Source organism: Dermochelys coriacea, chromosome 5, assembly GCF_009764565.3.
Source record: "Dermochelys coriacea isolate rDerCor1 chromosome 5, rDerCor1.pri.v4, whole genome shotgun sequence".
In the NCBI taxonomy this organism is placed as follows: domain Eukaryota; kingdom Metazoa; phylum Chordata; order Testudines; family Dermochelyidae; genus Dermochelys; species Dermochelys coriacea.
The window spans coordinates 955,794-974,975 of NC_050072.1; the positions used below are offsets into that span (position 1 = coordinate 955,794).

Sequence of the window (19,182 nt, forward strand, 5' to 3'; positions counted from 1 at the left end):
CCAGCGTGGTGGCTGTTTGGCGATCACTGGCTCCTCGCGCTGGCCTTGGGGCAGAGCTGGTCAGGCAGCCCCAGAGTGACCGTGGCAAGCAGCGACCTCAGCCCCATAGGGCACTCGGTCAAGGGCACCACTCAGCTCCGAACAGGTGACTCGCCAGGAACGAGGCTGGGAGGGGATTCGGGGGGCAGGAGGGCAGGCTCAGAGGTGGCTGAAGGCAGCGTGTCCGAGGGGGGAGCCAGGGGTGAGGCTGGGAGGGGATTTGGGGGGCAGGAGGGCAGGCTCAGAGGTGGCTGAAGATAGCGTGTCTGAGGGGGGAGCTGGTGGCACAGGCTGGGAGGGGATTTGGGGGGGACAGGAGGGCAGGCTCGGAGGTGGCTGAAGGCAGCGTGTGCGAGGGGGAAGCCGGGGTGAGGCTGGGAGGGGATTTGGGGGGCAGGAGGGCAGGCTCGGAGATGGCTGAAGGCAGCGTGTCTGAGGGGGGAGCTGGTGGCACAGGTTGGGAGAGGATTTGGGGGGGACAGGAGGGCAGGCTCGGAGGCGGCTGAAGGCAGCGTGTCCGAGGGGGAAGCTGGTGGCTCAGGCTGGGAGGGGATTTGCGGGGCAGGAGGGCAGGCTTGGAGGCAGCTGAAGGCAGTGTGTCTGAGGGGGAGCCAGTGGCACAGGCTGGGAGGGGTTTTGGGGGGCAGACTTTGAAGCAGCTCCAGTCACATGCTACACTTTACAGAGCTCATCAAATACTTCCCATGCAAACGTCTGGCAATAGCCAGGCGGATCAGCTGGTGCTCAGCTTTCGGCAGAGACCAGTGGAGTACCCGAAGCTGCTAAGACGGGCGTAAGAGCCCTGCCTGGGCATGTCACGATGCTCTCAACAGAAGGGCCCATGCAGCAGAGCCAGGGGCTCGTCCCTCAGCCACTCTCCCACTCTACAGCTGCAGTTCCCAGATGTTGCCCGCACTGGTGCTACGGAGGACACCCAGGGCACTGTCTAGAGTCGCCCCCAGGGAGCTGTGCTGAGCACGGGCTCCCCACTCGCTCTGCACCATGGAGCTGGACCAAATTCCCGCCAGCAGCGCCCGTGGAGCCCACGCGCGGAGTGTGCCACATTGCCAGGCCCGAGGCTGCTGTCTGCTGAGAAAACAGCCTTAGCAGGGCCCTGAGTGGCATAGGCCCAGGGTTGTCCTGGGGAGAGCTGCTCTGCAGCTCCTCTGTCCGCAACTCAGGGTTCAGGAGCCTGTCCCATCCACACCCCCAACACACTCGAGCGCTCGTACAGATGGTACCATGAGGCCTCCTGCTCCAGGTGTGTGAAGAGCAGAGCTTGGGTCCGCTCAGCTCCGCTCCAACAGCAAAGCCTGGTCTAGTTTGCCAGCTGAGAGCCCCTCTGATGAAGCGGGACTGTTCTTAATGTTTTCTCTGAATACTGCAGGGGTGCCTCAGTTTCCCCTAGGCAGTTCTTAAGTATCTAGGTGGTGGGATAAGGGTGTGAGATTGTTGCAGAGCCCTAGAGGGCAGGTGTGATGGTGTCTGCACAGAGAATGGCCGACACCCGGTTTCCTGGCAACTGATGGCCTCGGCCCCTCCCCTGCAAAGGTGCCAACTGGAGGTGTTGGAGAACAAGGAGACCAGGTGGCCTCCTGTCCCAGGAAAGAGACAAAGGCCAGAGGAGGAGGGGCTGGAGAGTTTCAGTTTGGAGCTGGCTGGGGAAAGAGAGGGAGGCTCTCACCCCCCCATGATGGACCCGACTGAGGGGTCCTGTTCTCTGCACCTACAAGCTCTGGTTTAGACCATGTTCCTGTCGTCCAATAAACTTTCTGTGTTACTGGCTGGCTGAGAGTCACGTCTGACTGCGGAGTTGGGGGGCAGGACCCCCTGGCTTCCCCAGGACCCTGCCTGGGTGGGCTCGCTGTGGGAAGGGCATGGAGGGGCAGAGGATGCTGGATGCTCCGAGGTCAGACCCAGGAAGGGGGGAGCCGGGGGAGCTGTGTGTCCTGCAGACAGGCTGCTCCCAGAAAGGAGACTCCCCCAGAGTCCTGCCTGGCTTTGTAGGGAGCATTTCCAGAGCATCGCCAGGGGACACCCTCCCATGCCACTGCCATAATCTTTGTGTAATCTCCCCACTACCACCCCATGCTCTGGCTCCAGTCCTGTGCCAGTGCAGTGTATCGCTCCATGGCACAGCGACTCCCCCACCTGGGGGCATTGCTAGAGGCAGGGGGTTATGTGGAGGGGCCAGGGGCCTGCAGCTGGTTTGGCAGCTCTGGTGGCTGCAGTTCTGCTGTAGAAGGACCATCCAAGGGCCTGATCACAGTCTGGGGAGCTGCTCGGCTGGAGCACACGGCAGGGGAAGGCAGGGATGGGGGGGCATCAGTGGAAGCCACGGGGGCTGTAATGTGGAGGGGGGCATGGTCCTGCTGCCTGCAAGGGGGATAGGTGTGATGGTGGCTTGATGCAGAGGCTCATCCCTGAGGACCACAGCTCATGTCACACCCTGTCCCGCAGTGGGGGGTCCTGCGGGGGACGGGGTGCCCCCAGCTTCTAGGAGAGGCAGCCCAGCCCGGAGAGGAGGAGAGCCCCTTTCAGCTCCCTGGGACGTTGACTCTTGTCCCTAAGGTTGGCGGAGCACGGGGAGCTTTCACCCCGGAGCCTTTAGTGAATGCGCTTCCTCCCCCGAGGCTGCAGCCATGGGGCGCCCCGGCCGCGCTCCAGGATTTGGTGCCTGAGCAGCGCCCCGGGATCGTGGGGCCAGCGCGCGAGGCGCACACGGGCTGCATCCGCCAGCTCGGCGCCGGCCTGCGGGGGTCGGGGCTGGCCGGGGGGGCGCCCAGCTCTGGCGCCGGCCCCTGGCTCCCCCGGCGAGCGGCGGCGGCAGGGGCCGCGGACCCGCTTCCAGGCCCCAGGGCCGAGCCCCGCGGGCTGCCCGGCCCCGGCCCCCCCCGGCCCGGCCCGCGCGCAGCCCGGCGGGGTCGCGCGTGGCTGGCGGCGGCAGGGGGCGCTGGGCGGGCTCTGTGCAGTCACGTCCGGAGGGAGGCGCAGGGCAGCGGGGGCCGGGGCCGGGGCCGGGCGGGGGCCGGGGCGGCCTCTCCCGGGGAGCCGGGCGCATTAGGAGCGAGCGGCGGCGGGAGCAGGGAGCCGCCGGCCGGAGCTGGGCAGGGAGCCGCGGAGCGCGACGCGCGGGGCCGGGCCGGGCCCCCCATGGCGCCGCCGCCGCTGCTGCTCCTGGCCGCGCTGTGGGCCGCCGGGCGCGCCGAGCCCGAGGGCGCGAACCGCAGCCTGAGCCTGGCCGTGGTGCTGCCGGAGCGCAACGTGAGCTACGCGTGGGCCTGGCCGCGCGTGGGCCCCGCCATCCGCCTGGCCCTCGAGGCGCTGGAGCGCGGCGACCCCCCGCTGCTGCCCGGCCCGCTCGCCGTCCGCCTCCACTTCAGGAGCTCGGAGCTGGAGGGCGCCTGCTCCGAGTACGTGGCGCCCCTCAACGCCGTGGACCTGAAGCTCTACCACGACCCCGACGTGCTCTTCGGGCCGGGCTGCGTCTACCCGGCCGCCTCGGTGGGGCGCTTCGCCTCGCACTGGCGCCTGCCGCTCATCACGGCCGGGGCCGTGGCCACGGGCTTCAGCCACAAGCGGGAGCACTACGGCACCACGGTGCGCACCGGGCCCTCGGCGCCCCAGCTCGGCGCCTTCGTCTCGCAGCTCCACGCGCACTTCAACTGGAGCGCCCGCGCCGCGCTGCTCTACGCGGACCACAAGACCGACGACCGGCCCTACTACTTCACCATCGAGGGCGTGTACCAGGAGCTGCAGGAGGCGCTCAACCTCACCGTGCGCTACCACATCTACGCGCCCGACGAGGGCGGCGCGGACGCGGCCATCCACTTCATCCGGGCGAGCGGGCGCGGTGAGTGCGCGGGGCCGGGCGCAGCGGCCGGGGTGCGCGGGGCAGGGCGCAGCGGCCGGGGTGCGCGGTGAGTGCGCGGGGCAGGGCGCAGCGGCCGGGGTGCGCGGTGAGTGCGCGGGGCAGGGCGCAGCGGCCGGGGTGCGCGGGACTCTGCGCACTCATGGCTCGTTCCCCGTTTTGCTCTCTGGGTGGGCACTGGGGGCGCGCGCAGCCCTTTGGAAATTGGGCGGAGTGTCCGCGCAGGAAGTACCGCCGGGCGCACTGGGGCATCAGCGGAGCAGGAGGCATCGCCGCGCCCGGAGGAGTCTCGGGACCAGCCCGGGGTTCCGCCCGGTGCCCAGCCACCGGCCACGCCTTGGTCTCCTCCACGCTCCATGGCACCTGCCCCGGCGCCATCCCCGCCCCGGCACAGGGCACAACCGCAGGAGGCAGCCCTTGCCCGGCCCGCTGCGAGGGGCAGTCCCGGGCCGGCGCAGCCCCCGCCGCCCCCAGTCCAGAAGCACCAGCCGCCCAGCTCTCTTCGGGCTCCGGGTTGGACCCAGCCTGCCCGGCGCTGTGGCCATCCGGCGGTCTCGGGGGCGGAGTGGGGGCAAGCGGCCGAGTCGCACGGGGGCAAGGAGCGGGGAGCCGGGGCAGGCGCCTGTTGCTCCCAGCCTGGAGCGAGGGCGGCTCAGCTCTGGGGGGGGCCTGCGGGGGGGGGGCGCAGCGGCTCCGGCCGAAGAGTAAATGGAGCTGCGGGGTGGGGCGGGGCCAGCAGAAGCCAGGAGAGACCCTAGTGCCTCCTGGACTGAGCCCTGTGCTCAGGCAGGGGGGTGAGACCAGCCAGAGGGGAACGAGCTAGCCAGGAGCCCCCAGCCCCGGGCTGCGTCCTACAGGAACTGCACCCCCTCTGGCGCAGCCCACCCCCCCATAGGCTTTGTAGGCCTGGCTCCGGTGTGGGTTCCCGGGCTGGCTCCGGGGCACTGGGTGGGACTTGATTATTATTTGTGATAAGAAAAGGAGGACTTGTGGCACCTTAGAGACTAACAAATTTATTAGAGCATAAGCTTTCGTAAGCTACAGCTCACTTCATCGGATGCATTTGGTGGAAAAAAAACATTTCCACCAAATGCATCCGATGAAGTGAGCTGTAGCTCAGGAAAGCTTATGCTCTAATAAATTTGCTAGTCTCTAAGGTGCCACAAGTACTCCTTTTCTTTTTGCGAATACAGACTAACACGGCTGCTACTCTGAAACCTGTTATTTGTGATAGCAGCACTTAGACCCCGGCCGAGATCGGGGCCCCGTCGGGCCGGGCGCCGCCCAGACCCCGGCCGAGATCGGGGCCCCGTCGGGCCGGGCGTCGCCCAGACCCCGGCCGAGATCGGGGCCCCGTCGGGCCGGGCGCCGCCCAGACCCCGGCCGAGATCGGGGCCCCATCGGGCCGGGCGCCGCACTGATACAGAGCGAGAGACAAGCAGACGGGAGGGGACAGCACGGTAGTGGCAAAGGACATGCTAGTGCCATGCTGAGGGTGGGGTTTGGCCTGGGCAGAGCTTGGGGAAGGCAACATGGGCTAAAACCCCCTGGCAGGGAGTGGCCGAGCAGTGCCAATCTCTGAGCTGTCATGCGCCCTTTGGGCCAGGCTGGGCAGTGTCACCTTCTCCGGCCCCAGCACGGTCCCCAGGAGGGGCAGCTGCGAGGCAGCAGAGCGGAGCTGGAAACAAGTGCGTGACTTTTCCCGGCAGATGGACGGAGCTGGGATTCCAGGCCCGGGTGATGGGGGAGGGGGCTGGGGGCTGCGCCAGCCTGCTGATGGATTGATAAAGCTGCCGCCCGCCTGGGGAGGTGGCCCTGGGAGAGCGGCTATATTGGGAGCAGGAGGAAATGGAGAGGATTACAGAGCAGCTGGAGCCCAAGGGCAGCCTGAGGCTGGTTCATTATTGATGAGAAGGGGTTATTGATTCCGGAGGCAGCTGCTCGGCTGCTGGCTAATGGATCCTAAGATGCTGTGTCATTAAGAAGGGCAGGGAGTCAGGGATGCTGGAGCCGGCGTGGCTGGTGGGCGCTTCGCTCTGCTCCCAGGGAAGCCTGGCCACAGCAGGAGTGGGGCATGGGGCAGTTGGTGCTTCGCACTGGCGCCTGCCCCGTGTGTTGAGCCTGGGTGCCCCCTGTGCTGCCCCACACTCATGCCGGGGCAGGTGGGTGCGGGCCCAGGCTGGAGACGCAGTTCTGGTCTCAGTTATTGCTGCTGAGTGTTAGGAACTGGGAGCTGCAGTGACCTGGCCCTTGGGGGGGGGGGGGGGCTTTGCATCCCTGAGAGCATGAGGCCCCTGAATTTAGCGGAGGGTCTGAATGCTGGGCCCGCAGGGCCCGACGCTCAGATCAGGGAGGGGTCAGTGACTCAGCCCTCACACCAGTGCCAGGGCTCTGTGACTGATGATGGGCAGTTGGGCCAGGCCAGAGGAGGGGGCTTAGGGGTGGTCCAGTGGCCAGGGCACTCGCCAGGTGCTGGAGACCCCTGCTAAGTCCCTGCTCCAGGGATGGGTTAGTTATTTATGTGGGTGGCAGCGACTGACTGGCCCCATTGCTTGGGGTGGGGAGATAGCACAGCCAGGTTGCCTCTGTTCATCGTGCTCTGAGTGCCCAGCGTCTCCCATGTCCCTGGTGAATGTCCTAAGCACTGCACTTGGGGCTAGAAGGGAGCTCCCGCTCCACCCCACTCATTGTGGGGCCAGCAGGCCTCAGCTTGGGCTAAAGGGCCTGAGATCAACCTGAGAAGTGCTGGGCTGAGATGGAAGGTGGGCCTTAGGCCGGAGCTAGTGGATCCCTGCCTGGGAGCGATACTGGCATCGGGACCCTGCACCCTCCTGGCTCCTTCCAGCGCCCAGCCCTGTGCCAGAGCCTGGCATCTCCCCCTTCCCGCAGCCGCCTCGCCTCTGCTGCCCTGCTCCAGCCCCTGGGTGCGGCCCCCTCCCCCCCACATGGGCGTGGGCATGCCTGTGTGCAGGGGCTTGGCCTGCAGCACCCTGTGACATTCCTGCCGCAGCCTCCTCCACCGGCTTGCTCAATCCCAGGGCCTGCTCGTGGGCTGGGGGAGGCCCTGGCTGCTCCTCGCCTCTGGCCCCCCTGCTGGGGCAAGGGGCCCCCTTGGGGAGGGGATTTCAGCTGGCAGGCTGGGGACTGTGGGCAATGCTCCGGCCTGGCTGGGGAGAGCAGCCTGGCTGTCCCGTTCCTGTCCAGGGAGGCGCCGGCAGGGCAGCCGCTCTGTTTCCAATTAGCGCCGGAATCCAGGGACCTGTACATTCCTGCCGCTGCCGCAAACCCAAACATGTTTTCACCCCGCTTGGAGCCTGGTGGCTTTGGCCAGGGATCCCCGGCTGCGCCAGGCTCTGCCCCATGTGAGTGTCAGGACTCCTGGCCCCAGGGCGGGGGCTGAGCCAAGGGGCACAGCTCAAAGCAGGCTTCCCCCAGCAGTTTTCTGCCCCGCCCAGAGGAGCCCACAGAGTAGCCGGGGCCAGTTTCGAAGACTGTCCCCCATCAAAGGCAGGCCCAGGGCCGGGCGAGGCACTGTCTGGGGCAGAGGGGCTGGGCCGGGGGATAAGAGGAAGAGGGGCAGGTGGGGGCTGAGTTCTGGAGATGCCAGAGCAGGGGATGGGGGTCATGCGTGAGGCTGGAGCAGTGGGAAAGGGCAGGTTCCCACTTTGCTACTGGAGCACTTGCTGGGGTCAGCCTTGTACGTGGGGCTGGCTGGAGGCCTGCAAGGGGAGCAGTGCCCAGCATGTGGGGGGCTGGTGAAGGGGTTTGACTGGAGGTCTGTGTGGGGGTGGCTGGCACATGGGTCTCACTGAGGATGTCTGTGGGGCTGGTTGGATTCTATGGGAGCTAGCTAGAGGTGTGGGGGGCTGGTTGGATGGCTGGGGACATGCGGGGATGGGGAGGGGCTGGCTGGTTGGGGGTCACATTGATGTATATCACTTTTTCTCCTGTAAGATCATACAAGTCTCTGCAGGGGGTCCCCCTCGTCCCCCACCCTAGGGATTGAACCTCCCTGCCGGCCACCCTAAAAATGGCACTTTCATTCTCCATGGGCACTTAGCAAAGGGGGGACAGGCAGGGCCATAAGCTCTGGTCTGGGTGTGCCGAGAGAGAGGAGCTGGGCGAGGGGTAGGGCGGGGGGACGGTTATGAACCCTGGGGACGAGTGTCCAAGGGCTGAGGTGGGTTCTCCCGCAGTAACTGTTTTTTCACTCAGGATGGGATGGGTTGCAAAGAGATCTGCTCCTGGCGCCTCTGTCCCAAGTTCTACGGGGGTCAGACCAGGGGGGCACAGGGGTCCCGCTGCCCTTGGCATGGCTGACCCTGGGAAGGGGCCGTGGGAGGATTTCCATGTTCTGGCTCTTGGCTAGTACGACATGCAGCAACAGGCCTGTCATGCTCCGGCACCATCGGCTCTCGGGCCGCAGCCTGAGGTGGGGGAGGGAGAGAGAGTGTGCATGTGAGGGTGTGCGGGTGCATGCATGCGGGGATGTGCCGGTGGGGTGTGCGGGTGGGTGCATGCGGGTGTGTTTCCACCCTGCTGGAAAGGTGTGTTCCTACCTCGAGTTCCATTCGCGGTGCTGACTCGGCTCTGTGGCATTTAACCAGGCTCAGCAGCCTGAGTTACACCCTGTGGGGCAGCCTGGGCTAGAACTCGGTGAGCCACAGACCAGGTCTGCGCTGCTCTTGTGACCGAATTAGGATTCTTTTTTGCAGTGAAGAGGCATGTTGAGTGACAGCCAGGGTGGGGGGCTGTGGGCAAGAGTGGGGGGAGGGCTGTGGGTGAGAGCAGGGGGCGGGTGATGGGCTGTGGGGACCGGGTGCCAGGGGAGAAGGAGCCAGGTGAACTTTCCATTCTTCCCCAGTGAGCTGCCTGTCCCCCACCCCTGTCCCCTCACCTTCACTCCCTCTGCTGGTCCCCAGGTAGCTTGTGGGTGGGGGCAGGTCTGGTCCAGGGATCCCTAGTGCCATGAGTGCCGTGCACTGGGGAGCTCAGGGCATGGAGGCGAGCAGGTTCGGGACATTGGACTCCGTCCGGGGCAGCCCTGAATGTAACATGGGATGGGGTCGCTGGAGTCAGCATCCTAGGGACCAGTCTGACCATCTGGGGCTGCCCGAGCTCCAGCATTTCCTGGCCAGAGACACCCCCGCAAGCCGCAAGGAGCCAGAGCACAGCTGCAAGAAGAGATGCCCCATCTGGGTGCAAGAGTGACGGAGAATCCCCCCATCTCCATGTTAGCTCTTCCCAGGCGTTGTGCCCCTCACTAGCATGCTTCTGGCTGGGTTTGCCCAGTGCCAGCTGCCGGCTTGGGCACTGCCCTTGTCTGCCTGTGCCCTGAGTGCGCTCCCTGGCCGAGGGGCTGACAGGTCGAGGTTATGTCGCAGCTGAGCCATCCCTTCAGCACTCTCACCGACAGGCCGAGTTCTCCACTGTCCCCATCCTCCAGGGAGCGGGATTCCCAGGCTGGACCCATCCCATGATGGGCTCCTGGCGCTGTGTGCTGGGTGTGGGGCTGCCCCTGCAGAGCTGAGACACAGTTTGTCCACTGCTCCCCATAGGGATTTCCATACACACCCCTGAATTTCCCCAACCCCGCCCACCCCCCAGTTTTGTGAACTAGTTACATTCAGTGTTGCCAATTTAGTGATTGTTTGGAAATTTGAATTGAAATTAAAACATTAATACACACTTTAAAAGCATACAGTGTATGATAAAATACACGTATCTGAAAAAGTATCATAGATTTGAAAAGTATGAACATAGACTAGCTTCCTTATACAGCTGTTGTTTTTTATGACAATGTCCGTGATGTTGGCCAACCTAATAATTTCAAATGATGATTTGTAAGCAAAGTCTATATGAGCTCTCTGTGACGGGTTGGGTCACAGAAACCCCCTTGGGAACAGCCACCTGATGTGCTGGGACTACCTCTGAGCCCATTTTCCCTGGCAGCCTGGGACTTCAGTGCCCTGCCTGGTTTGAGCCAGACACACCAGCCTGCTATAAACACAGACCCAGGTCTAAACCATGTCCCTCAAAAACTGCAGGCTTAACTGAAAACAGCTTATGAAGTGTTCCTGTCTCCAGCACTCAGATACCCAACTCCCAATGGGGTCCAAACCCCAAATAAATCTGTTTTACCCTGTATAAAGCTTATACAGGGTAAACTCATAAATTGTTCACCCTCTGTAACACTGATAGAGAGATATGCACAGCTGTCCCCCCCCCCCCGGGTATTAATACATACTCTGTGTTAATTAATAAGTAAAAAGTGATTTTATTAAATACACAAAGTAGGATTTAAGTGGATCCAAGTTATAGCAGACAGAACAAAGTGAATTACCAAGCAAAATAAAATAAAACATGCAAGTCTAAGCCTAATACAGTAAGAAAGCTGAATACAGATAAAATCTCACCCTCAGAGATGTTTCAATAAGCTTCTATCACAAACTGGACTTCCTCCTAGTCTGGGCCTAATCCTTTCCCTGGGTACAGTCTTTGTTCCAGCTCAGGTGGTAGCTAGGGGATTTCTCACGACTGCCGCCTCCTTTGTTTTGTTCCACCCCCTTATATAGCTTTGGCACAAGGTGGGAATCCTTTGTCCCTCTCTGGGTTCCCATCCTCCTTCTAAATGGAAAAGCACCAGGTTAAAGATGGGTTCCAGTTCAGCTGACATGATCACATGTCACTGTAAGTTTTCATTACCCACTTGCCTGCACAAGTAAAGACTTACATGTAAACAGAGCCATCAAAATTCCAGACCACCATTAATGGCCCACTCTTTGCATAGTTACAATAGGCCCTCAGAGTTATACTTCACATTTCTAGTTTCAGAAACAAGAATGATACATACATACAACTAGGATGACCACACGCAATAGATTATAAGCTTTGTAATGATACCTTACAAGAGATCTTTTGTATGAAGCATATTCAAGTTACATCATATTCACACTCATTAGCATATTTTCATAAAATCCTATAGAGTGCAGTGTCACACTCTCCTTGACAACTAGTGATAAGCTGGGGGCTGGAGGGGAAAAGGCTTCAGGACCAGATGTATTTACATTCACACCTCATCTACCGAGGTATCCAGCAAACAGAGCTGTGTTGCCCAAGTGATAGATTTTGGCTGGGGTTGGGTTACAAATCACTTGAATGCGAGGGAGGGGGGGCGGAGGTAATGAAATGTTATGAGTATTGTATGAGTAAAGGGCAGTAGAACTGTACTTAGCCTGTGTTGATTGAGGGCAGAGAGAGAGAGGGTGGGGACAGGTGTTTTGCTTGATGGTCTGCCTGAGTCACAAGTACTATTGGACCTGCCCCGCTCCACTGTTTAAAGACAGAGCTGATTAGGCTCCATAGATAGTCTTTTCTTTCATTAAGTGACCACTACAGCTGAAATCACTGATAATCGGGTCTAAGTGCTTAGACCGGCTGTGGGACAGTGTTTGTGTGGAAGAGACGGCCCAGTCTGCACTAGCCGCGAGGTTCCCCCACTGAGAGCTCAGCTGAAATCACTAAGAGCCGGTGGAACCTCAAGAGACCAACTCGCAGAGGTCACAGTGGCAGGTGGCAGCAGAAGGTGACGGCGCAGGGCCATTGGCAACAGAGCGATGGAGTGAACGGCACAATGAACAGCAGTGGCCAGAGAGAACAGTAAACAGCTGGAGGAATAAACAAGGTGCCTTCTTGCCCCCACCTGGGAGGTGAATTCATGTGAAAGCACCTCTGAACTCTGAGTCTCCACTGACCAAGGACAACACTGGTGAGTGGGGTGCGGTGGAGGGAAAAGTGAGGGACACATTAAATAAACATTTGTTTGTTGGACTATATTTTAGTGAATTGGGTTCAGAATGCTGGATTTGTGACTGGAAATGGAAACTTATGTACATATGTTTCCTAGTAGGCCAAGATTTTTAAAATAAATTGTATGCCAAGGCTGTTATCTCACCTTGTTGCTATCTTGAGAGGTCATCATGTTGCAGCGTTTCTGTACTAAACATTTTTATTGTTATAATTATTTTTTACATAAGAATGACCATAATGGATCAGACCAATGGTCCATATAGCCCAATATCCTGTCTGCCGATAGTGGTCAAGGCCAGGTGCCCCACAGGGAATGACCAAAACAGGGCAATCATCAAGCAATCCATCCTCTGTTGCCCATTCTCAGCTTCTGGCAAACAGGCTAGGGACACTCGGAGCATGGTGTTGCATCCGTCCCCATCCTGGCTAATAGCCACTGATGGACCTATTCTCCAGGAATTTATCTAGTTCTTTTTTTAAACCTGTTATAATTTTGGTCTTCACAACATCCCCTGGCAAGGAGGTCCACAAGTTGACTTTATGTTGTGTGAAGAAATATTTCCTTCTGGGTTTTTTTAAACCTTCCTGCCTATTAATTTCATTGCATGACTGCTAGTTCTTGTGTTATGTGAAGGAGTAAATAACACGTCCTTATTCACTTTCTTCACACTGGTCAAGATTTTATAGACCTCTATCATATCCCCCTTTAGTCATCTCTTTTCTAAACTGAAAATTCCTAATCATTTTAATCTCTCCTGTTTCATGCCCCTAATCATTTTAGTTACCTATCTCTGTACCTTTTCCAATTCCAATATACCTTTTTTGGGATGGGGTGACCAGATCTGCACGCAGTATTCAAGATGTGGGCGTTCCATGGGTTTATATAGAGGCAACATGATATTTTCTGTCTTATTATCTCTCCCTTTCTTAATGATTCCCAACATTCTGTTAGCTTTGTTGACGGCCACTGCACATTGAGTGGATGTTTTCAGAGAACAATGACTCCAAGATCTTTCTTGAGTGGTAACAGCTAATTTAGACCCCATCATTTTATATGTCTAGTTGGGATGATGTTTTCCAGTGTGCATTACTTTGCATTTATCAACATTGAATTTCATCTGCCATTTTGTTGCCCAGTCACCCAGTTTTGTGAGATCCCTTTGTAACTGTTCACAGTCTGCTTTGGACTTAACTATCTTGAATAGTTTTGTATCATCTGCAGTTTTTGTCACCTCACTGTTTACCCCTTTTCCCAGATCATTTATGAATATGTTGAATAGGACTGGTCCCAGAATAGACCCCTGAGGGACACCACTATTTACCTCTCTGCATTCTGAAAACTGATAATTTATTCCTACCCTTTGTTTCCTATCTTTTAATCCATGAGAGGACTTCCCTCTTATCCCATGATGGCTTACTTTTCAAAAGTCAATTTAAATTAAATAATTTTTTAAAAAAATTGTATTTGTTTTAGAAATCTAGAACTGTTATGTGTTTTGGTGTATTTTGCATTATCCTTATGTTAAATTTGCATTATCCTAACAAAACATTTAATTTATTCATCTCTCTTATATGTTGCAGGTCAAAGTGAAAATAAAAAGACAAAAAACAATGCAACAGTTTTTCCACTCAAAGGCCTCAAAAGCCAACCAAGATGAAGAACAGGTCAAGAGCCAAGAATATATCAACATGTCATCTGAAGGTTCAAGTGGTGTATCTACATCCGACCAGCCTGAAGCACAAATACAGCTACCTACTGAAGAAACAATGTCTCCAAAACCTAAAGGCAGTTCCCGATGTTTGTCGGTCAAAGTGTTCCCATTTATTGAAGTTACAAACGATGGCTACTGGTGCACCTCTTGCAAAAAAGCTTACGAAGAAGGAAAGCTTCCCAATGCTATAATTGGTAAAAGTGGAGGAGCTTGGTTTGTCAGACTGATCAGCAAAGCGAATGCTGACAAACTACGTGAAAAGGCTGCAAAACACCAGGCCTGTAGAGTGCATCAACATGCAGAAAGCCTTATAAGCCCAGTTTCAAAGTCAATTTTAGAAGTACTTAATGAGGCTGTTAAGAATGCTGGAGACACAACACAGTTCATGCGAACAAACATGGCTGTGGTATCATACTTTCTATTTAATCAAGAGATACCACACACTACAAACTGGAGGCCAATGTTAAGTGCATTGTCTCTTGTTCATCCTGAAGTTGAACACTGGTTCCGAACAAGACTAGCAAATGCTCACTATCTTTCTGTAGGAAACTCAACTGACTGGCTAGAAGCATGTGGTGCAACAGTGAAAGACTCAACAGTTGAAAAAGTGAAGAACTCTCTCACCACGTTCAAAAAATTTGCTATGTGGCTGATGAATGCACCGATGCAAATGGGCATTGTGACAAAGCGGGACTGTTCTTAATGTTTCCTCTGAATATTGTGGGGGGGGCCTCAGTTTCCCCTAGGCAGTTCTTAAGTATCTAGGTGGTGGGATAAGGGTGTATGATCCTTGCAGAGCCCTAGAGGGCAGGTGTGTGCAGGGGTCTGGACACAGAGAATGGCCGACACCCTGTTTCCTGCAACTGATGGCCTGGGCCCTTCCCTCCTGCAAGGTGAGAGCTAAAGGGTTGGAGAACAAAGGAATCCGGTGAAAGGGACAAAGCCGAGAGGAAGAGGGGGCAGGAGAGAGTTTCAGTTTGGGGCTGGCTGGGGACATGGAGTGAAGTACAGACGGGGTTGTCTGGCTCACTGTCCCCCAAAATGGACCCAGCTGAGGGGTCCTGTTCTCTGCACCTACAAGCTCTGTGTCAGACCATGTTCCTGTCGTCTAATAAACCTTCTGTTTTCCTGGCTGGCTGAGAGTCCCGTCTGACTGCGGAGTTGGGGGGCAGGACCCTCTGGCTTCCCCAGGACCACGTCTGGGCGGACTGGCTGTGGGAAGCACACGGAGGGGCAGAGGATGCTGAATGCTCCGAGGTCAGACCCAGGAAGGGGGAAGCCGGGTGAGCTGTGTATCCTGCAGACAGGCTGCTCCCAGACAGGAGACTTTCCCAGAGTCCTGCCTGGCTTCGTAGGGAGCAGTTCCAGAGCATCGCCCGGGGACTCCGTGACAGGCATCAAGTATTAAGTCATTGTGTACGTTATCTTGAGGTCAGCGATAGGCCAGTAGATGCATTTCTAGATGTTCAAGTTATAGAAGGCACATCGGCTGCATCTGTGACAACCCACATCCTTAGAAGAATTAAATGCTTGTCAATTGGACCCCAAAGAGATAGCTGCTTGTGCATTTGATGGAGCTGCAAACTTCTCTGGAAGACATGGTGGAGCACAAGCTTTGCTCAGAGAAAAATGTAACCCTAGTCTCTCCTATACACACTGCAGAGGCCATCTACTCCAACTAGCACTAGTATGAGCTTCAGACTCTTCAAAAGACATTAAAAAAGCTATACATTTAATGTCTTCATTATATTCTTTTTTCAGCAAGAGTCCAAAAAAACTGAATATTTTGGAAACAAATAGAAGATACACTGGGACTGAAGTTCAAATTAGTCCAACCTGGGAAAACCTGCTGGCTTTCTCATGAGCGATCCTTGGCTGTTGTCTTAAAATTACTCCAGCTGTTAATACTGGCTTTGGAAAGTTCTACCAAGATGGGATGGAGCCAAGTAGTGAGGCTGGTGGATTACTTTTGCTACTACGTTCAGAGAAGACTATTTCTATTCTCTCTCTTGTAAGTCTACTGTTGAAATCACTTGGGTCATTAAACAATGCCATCCGAGCATCTGCTACAACAGTAGTAGATCTTTGTCCAGCAACAGAAGCTACATTTGGATCAATCAGAGAGCCATCCATTGAAAAAGTACTGGAAGAAGCAAAGACTTCAGTCCAGAAGTTGACTAATGAAGGCATTTATATTGAATCCTTAAGTGAAAAGGACAAGAAGTGTTTGTTAAGCCAACTGAAAAAGTACACAGACTTGATTCTTAAAAATCTACAACAGCGACTTCTAGATTCTACTCAACATCTACGTAGCTTTTACAGATCCCTGTCCTATAAAACACCGACAGTTGAGTGGAGTGAGGCACTAGCAGCAATGGGGCTGCCGTGTGCTCAGGAGAGAATAGAGAATTTGAACACAGAGTGGAATATCGTACAACGAATGAATGAAGATTTGACTTCAACTTCTTTTTTATCATCACTAGTGGCTCGACCCAACCTTTGTGCTCTGTTTCCTGGGCTGAAAGAAGTAGGAATTCATCTCTTGCTACTCCCAGTCACAACAGCTGCAGTTGAGCGCTCTTTTGCCTCATTGAATAGAATTTTGTGTTTTGAAAGAAGTCGCCTTCTGCCTGATCATGTGAATGAACTAATGAGCATATCAATTGAAGGACTGGAAGTACTGGACACACGAGAAGCCACCAAAGATGAACGCATTGCATTCAAGAAGTTCATTAACAGAGTTGTGCAAAATTATAACAAGAAACCAAGAAGGATGTAGACGTCGTGCTTCATAAAAGGCTTGAGTAGCCAACTTTAATTTGTGTGATGATTTTAAAACGCGAGTTAAATCTAATGAAATGGTCATGAAACATTTTTCAGTTTTTACTATCGTGCCATATAGCCTACCTTCACCCTCACGGTCTCACCCCTCTGCGGCCTTGACACCCCCTCCCCGGTAAATTCGAACACTCCCCCAATTTCAATTACTGGCGAAAACACTGGCTCCCCAGACGTTGGTCTATCTCTGCTGGGAGATTCCCCGGCAGGCGGTGGGGGCCACTCAGGGCAGGGGTAGAGCCATATTGGCTGGGTGAAGGGTCTTGCCCCACCCAGCAAGGGCAGTGGCCCTGACCAGGCACCAGCCCCTTTGCCTCTGCTACTTGCAATAGTCTGACTAGCCTTGTTGGCACTGCAAGTAACACACCCAGCATCAGCCACACAGCACTGGGCCAGGTGGGCAGGGGCCTGGTGCTGCGGGGGATTACGCCTTCCTCTGGAGCAGCAGTTCTCAACCAGGTGTCTGGGGCCGCCCAGATAAACCAGAGAGCAAGGCCGGAGTTAGACACACTGGGGCTCAGGATAGAAAGCCGAAGCCCGAGCCCCACCACCCAGGGCTAAAGCCGAAGCCCGAGCAACTTGGCTCTGCAGGGCCCCAGGCAATTGCCCTGCTTGGTACCCCTAACATTGGCCCTGGCATTTAGCAATTGTTGTGCCACAGGTGGGCCGGGCAGTTTGTATCGCATGTTAGGGGGGAGGAGGGATAGCTCAGTGGTTTGAGCATTGGCCTGCTAAACCCAGGGTTGTGAGCTCAATCCTTGAGGGGGCCATTTAGGAATCTGGGGTAAAAATTGGTGATTGGTCCTGCTTTGAGCAGGGGATTGGACTAGATACCTCCTGAGGTCCCTTCCAATCTTTTTAGAATCCTAGAATATCAGGGTTGGAAACCCCTGGGCTAGGGCATCAGGCACTGGCTGGCTGAGTCGTCTGGGGCCTGGCACAGCCTGTGTTCCCAAGCATGTGGGGCTGCAGTGCTGCCCCACTCAGAGGCCGCTCGTGCTGAGCGGGCGCCGAATACAGCGAACGAACACCAGGAGCACCGAGCATTGGGGGGTCGACGGAGGAGCCCCAAGCTCCGGGCTGCAGACAGCCCTGGAGATCTGGGGAGATCTGGCCCTGGGTGCTCTAGGCTGAGGGTGCCAGGAGAAGGGCTGGGCTGGGCTGGGGAGGAGACATGCTGGTGCTTTGGGACTGGCCGGCTCTTGTCAGGGTCCAGTTCATTCTCCCCTCAGCCCTGGCTGCATCTCTCCCCCTGAATGGTCACAGAGCCTCTCTATGTGTGCCTGACACAGGCACCTGGGAGCCACCGACTTTCTGGGGAACCAGCTATTGGAGGCTGGGGCTGGGGTGCAGCTGGCTGGTCCCTGTGCGGGGAGTGGATTAGCCAGGGAAGGTCTGGCTCAGCCAGCGAGAGGCTGCTGGGAAGGTGTTGGCAACGACCCCCAACTGGAGGGGTGACTCTCCTTGGTAGGGGGCGGAGGGGCTGTCCCGGGGGGCGTGGGTGACGCTCATTGGGGGGCTGACCGGGGGGTGATTCAGGGGCACGTTGGGGCCGTTCCGGGGGGGGTGACTGTCACGGAGTCTCAGTGGGAATGGCTCTGGATGAAGTTAGATGACTCTGGGGCAGCGTCTCAGGGCACCCTCACCAGGGCAAGGAGCCTGCTTGGCTTCAGCACCTCCTGGGTCTGACCTTGGAGCGTTCAGCCCCCTGCTTCCCCCAGGAGCTCCCTGCAGCGAGTCCCCCTATACAGGACGCTGGGGAGCCTCACCCCCCCCTCCAAAGGGCTCTGCCCCCCAATCCACAGCCAGCAGTGACCCAGCCAGCATGTGACACATGGCGTGCGGATGTCACAGAGTCCCCGGGCGATGCTCTGGAACTGCTCCCTATGAAGCCAGGCAGGACTCTGGGGGAGTCTCCTCTCTGGGAGCAGCCTGTCTGCAGGACACACAGCTCACCCGGCTCCCCCCTTCCTGGGTCTGACCTCGGAGCATTCAGCATCCTCTGCCCCCCGTGCGCTTCCCACAGCCAGTCCGCCCAGGCGCGGGTCCTGGGGAAGCCAGAGGGTCCTGCCCCCCAACTTCACAGTCAGACGGGACTCTCAGCCAGCCAGTAAAACAGAAGGTTTATTAGACGACAGGAACATGGTCTAACACATGAAGTGAGCTGTAGCTCACGAAAACTTATGCTCTAATAAATTTGTTAGTCTCTAAGGTGCCACAAGTACTCCTTTTCTTTTTGCGAATACAGACTAACACGGCTGCTACTCTGAAACAGAGCTTGTAGGTGCAGAGAACAGGACCCCTCAGCTGGGTCCATTTTGGGGGGCAGTGAGCCAGACAATCACGTCTGCACTTCACTCCATGTCCCCAGCCAGCCCCAAACTTACTCCCCCTCCAACCCCCTCCTCCTCTGGGCTTTGTCCCTTTCCCAGGCCAGGAGGGCACCTGATTCCTTTGTTCTCCAACCCTTTAGCTCTCACCTTGCAGGGGGGAAGGGCCCAGGCCATCAGTGGCCAGGAAACAGGGTGTCGGCCATTCTCGGTGTCCAGACCCCTGCCCACACCTGCCCTCTAGGGCTCTGCAATGATCTTACACCCTTATCCCACCACCTAGAGACTTAAGAACTGAGGCATCCTCACAATATTCAGAGGAAACATTAAAAACAGTCCCACTTCGTCACAGGGGAACCCAGCGTAGAGCAAAGCTTGTTAGTTCAGAAACTAGGAGCATTCAGCAAAGCCCATCTTGGGAGGCTCCAGAGCCCAGGGCTCCCCCCATCCCCGCTGAGTCCCAACACAGGAGACTGACCAGCTTACGGCAGCACAACCTCTGTCAGGCCCAGCTGCCCCCCTCCGGGCATTGTCTCTTTCCCGGGCAAACAGCAGGTCACCTCACTTGGCCTCCACCTCTCTC

General features: G+C 56.9%; 1 protein-coding gene across 2 annotated transcripts in view; it reads left to right on the forward strand.

Moving 5' to 3' along the window:
• Positions 1-3,129: 3,129 nt before the first annotated feature.
• The window catches only part of NPR2 (natriuretic peptide receptor 2), a 52,181-nt gene continuing 36,128 nt past the window's right edge, over positions 3,130-19,182 (forward strand). The window contains exon 1 of one of the 2 annotated variants that reach the window (XM_038403310.2): positions 3,130-3,892. In XM_038403310.2, coding sequence (XP_038259238.1) covers positions 3,193-3,892 — 700 coding nt within the window. In that variant the 5' untranslated portion in view covers positions 3,130-3,192. The remainder of the gene's footprint in view (positions 3,893-19,182) is intronic. The other variant, XM_038403311.2, reaches the window with a different exon arrangement.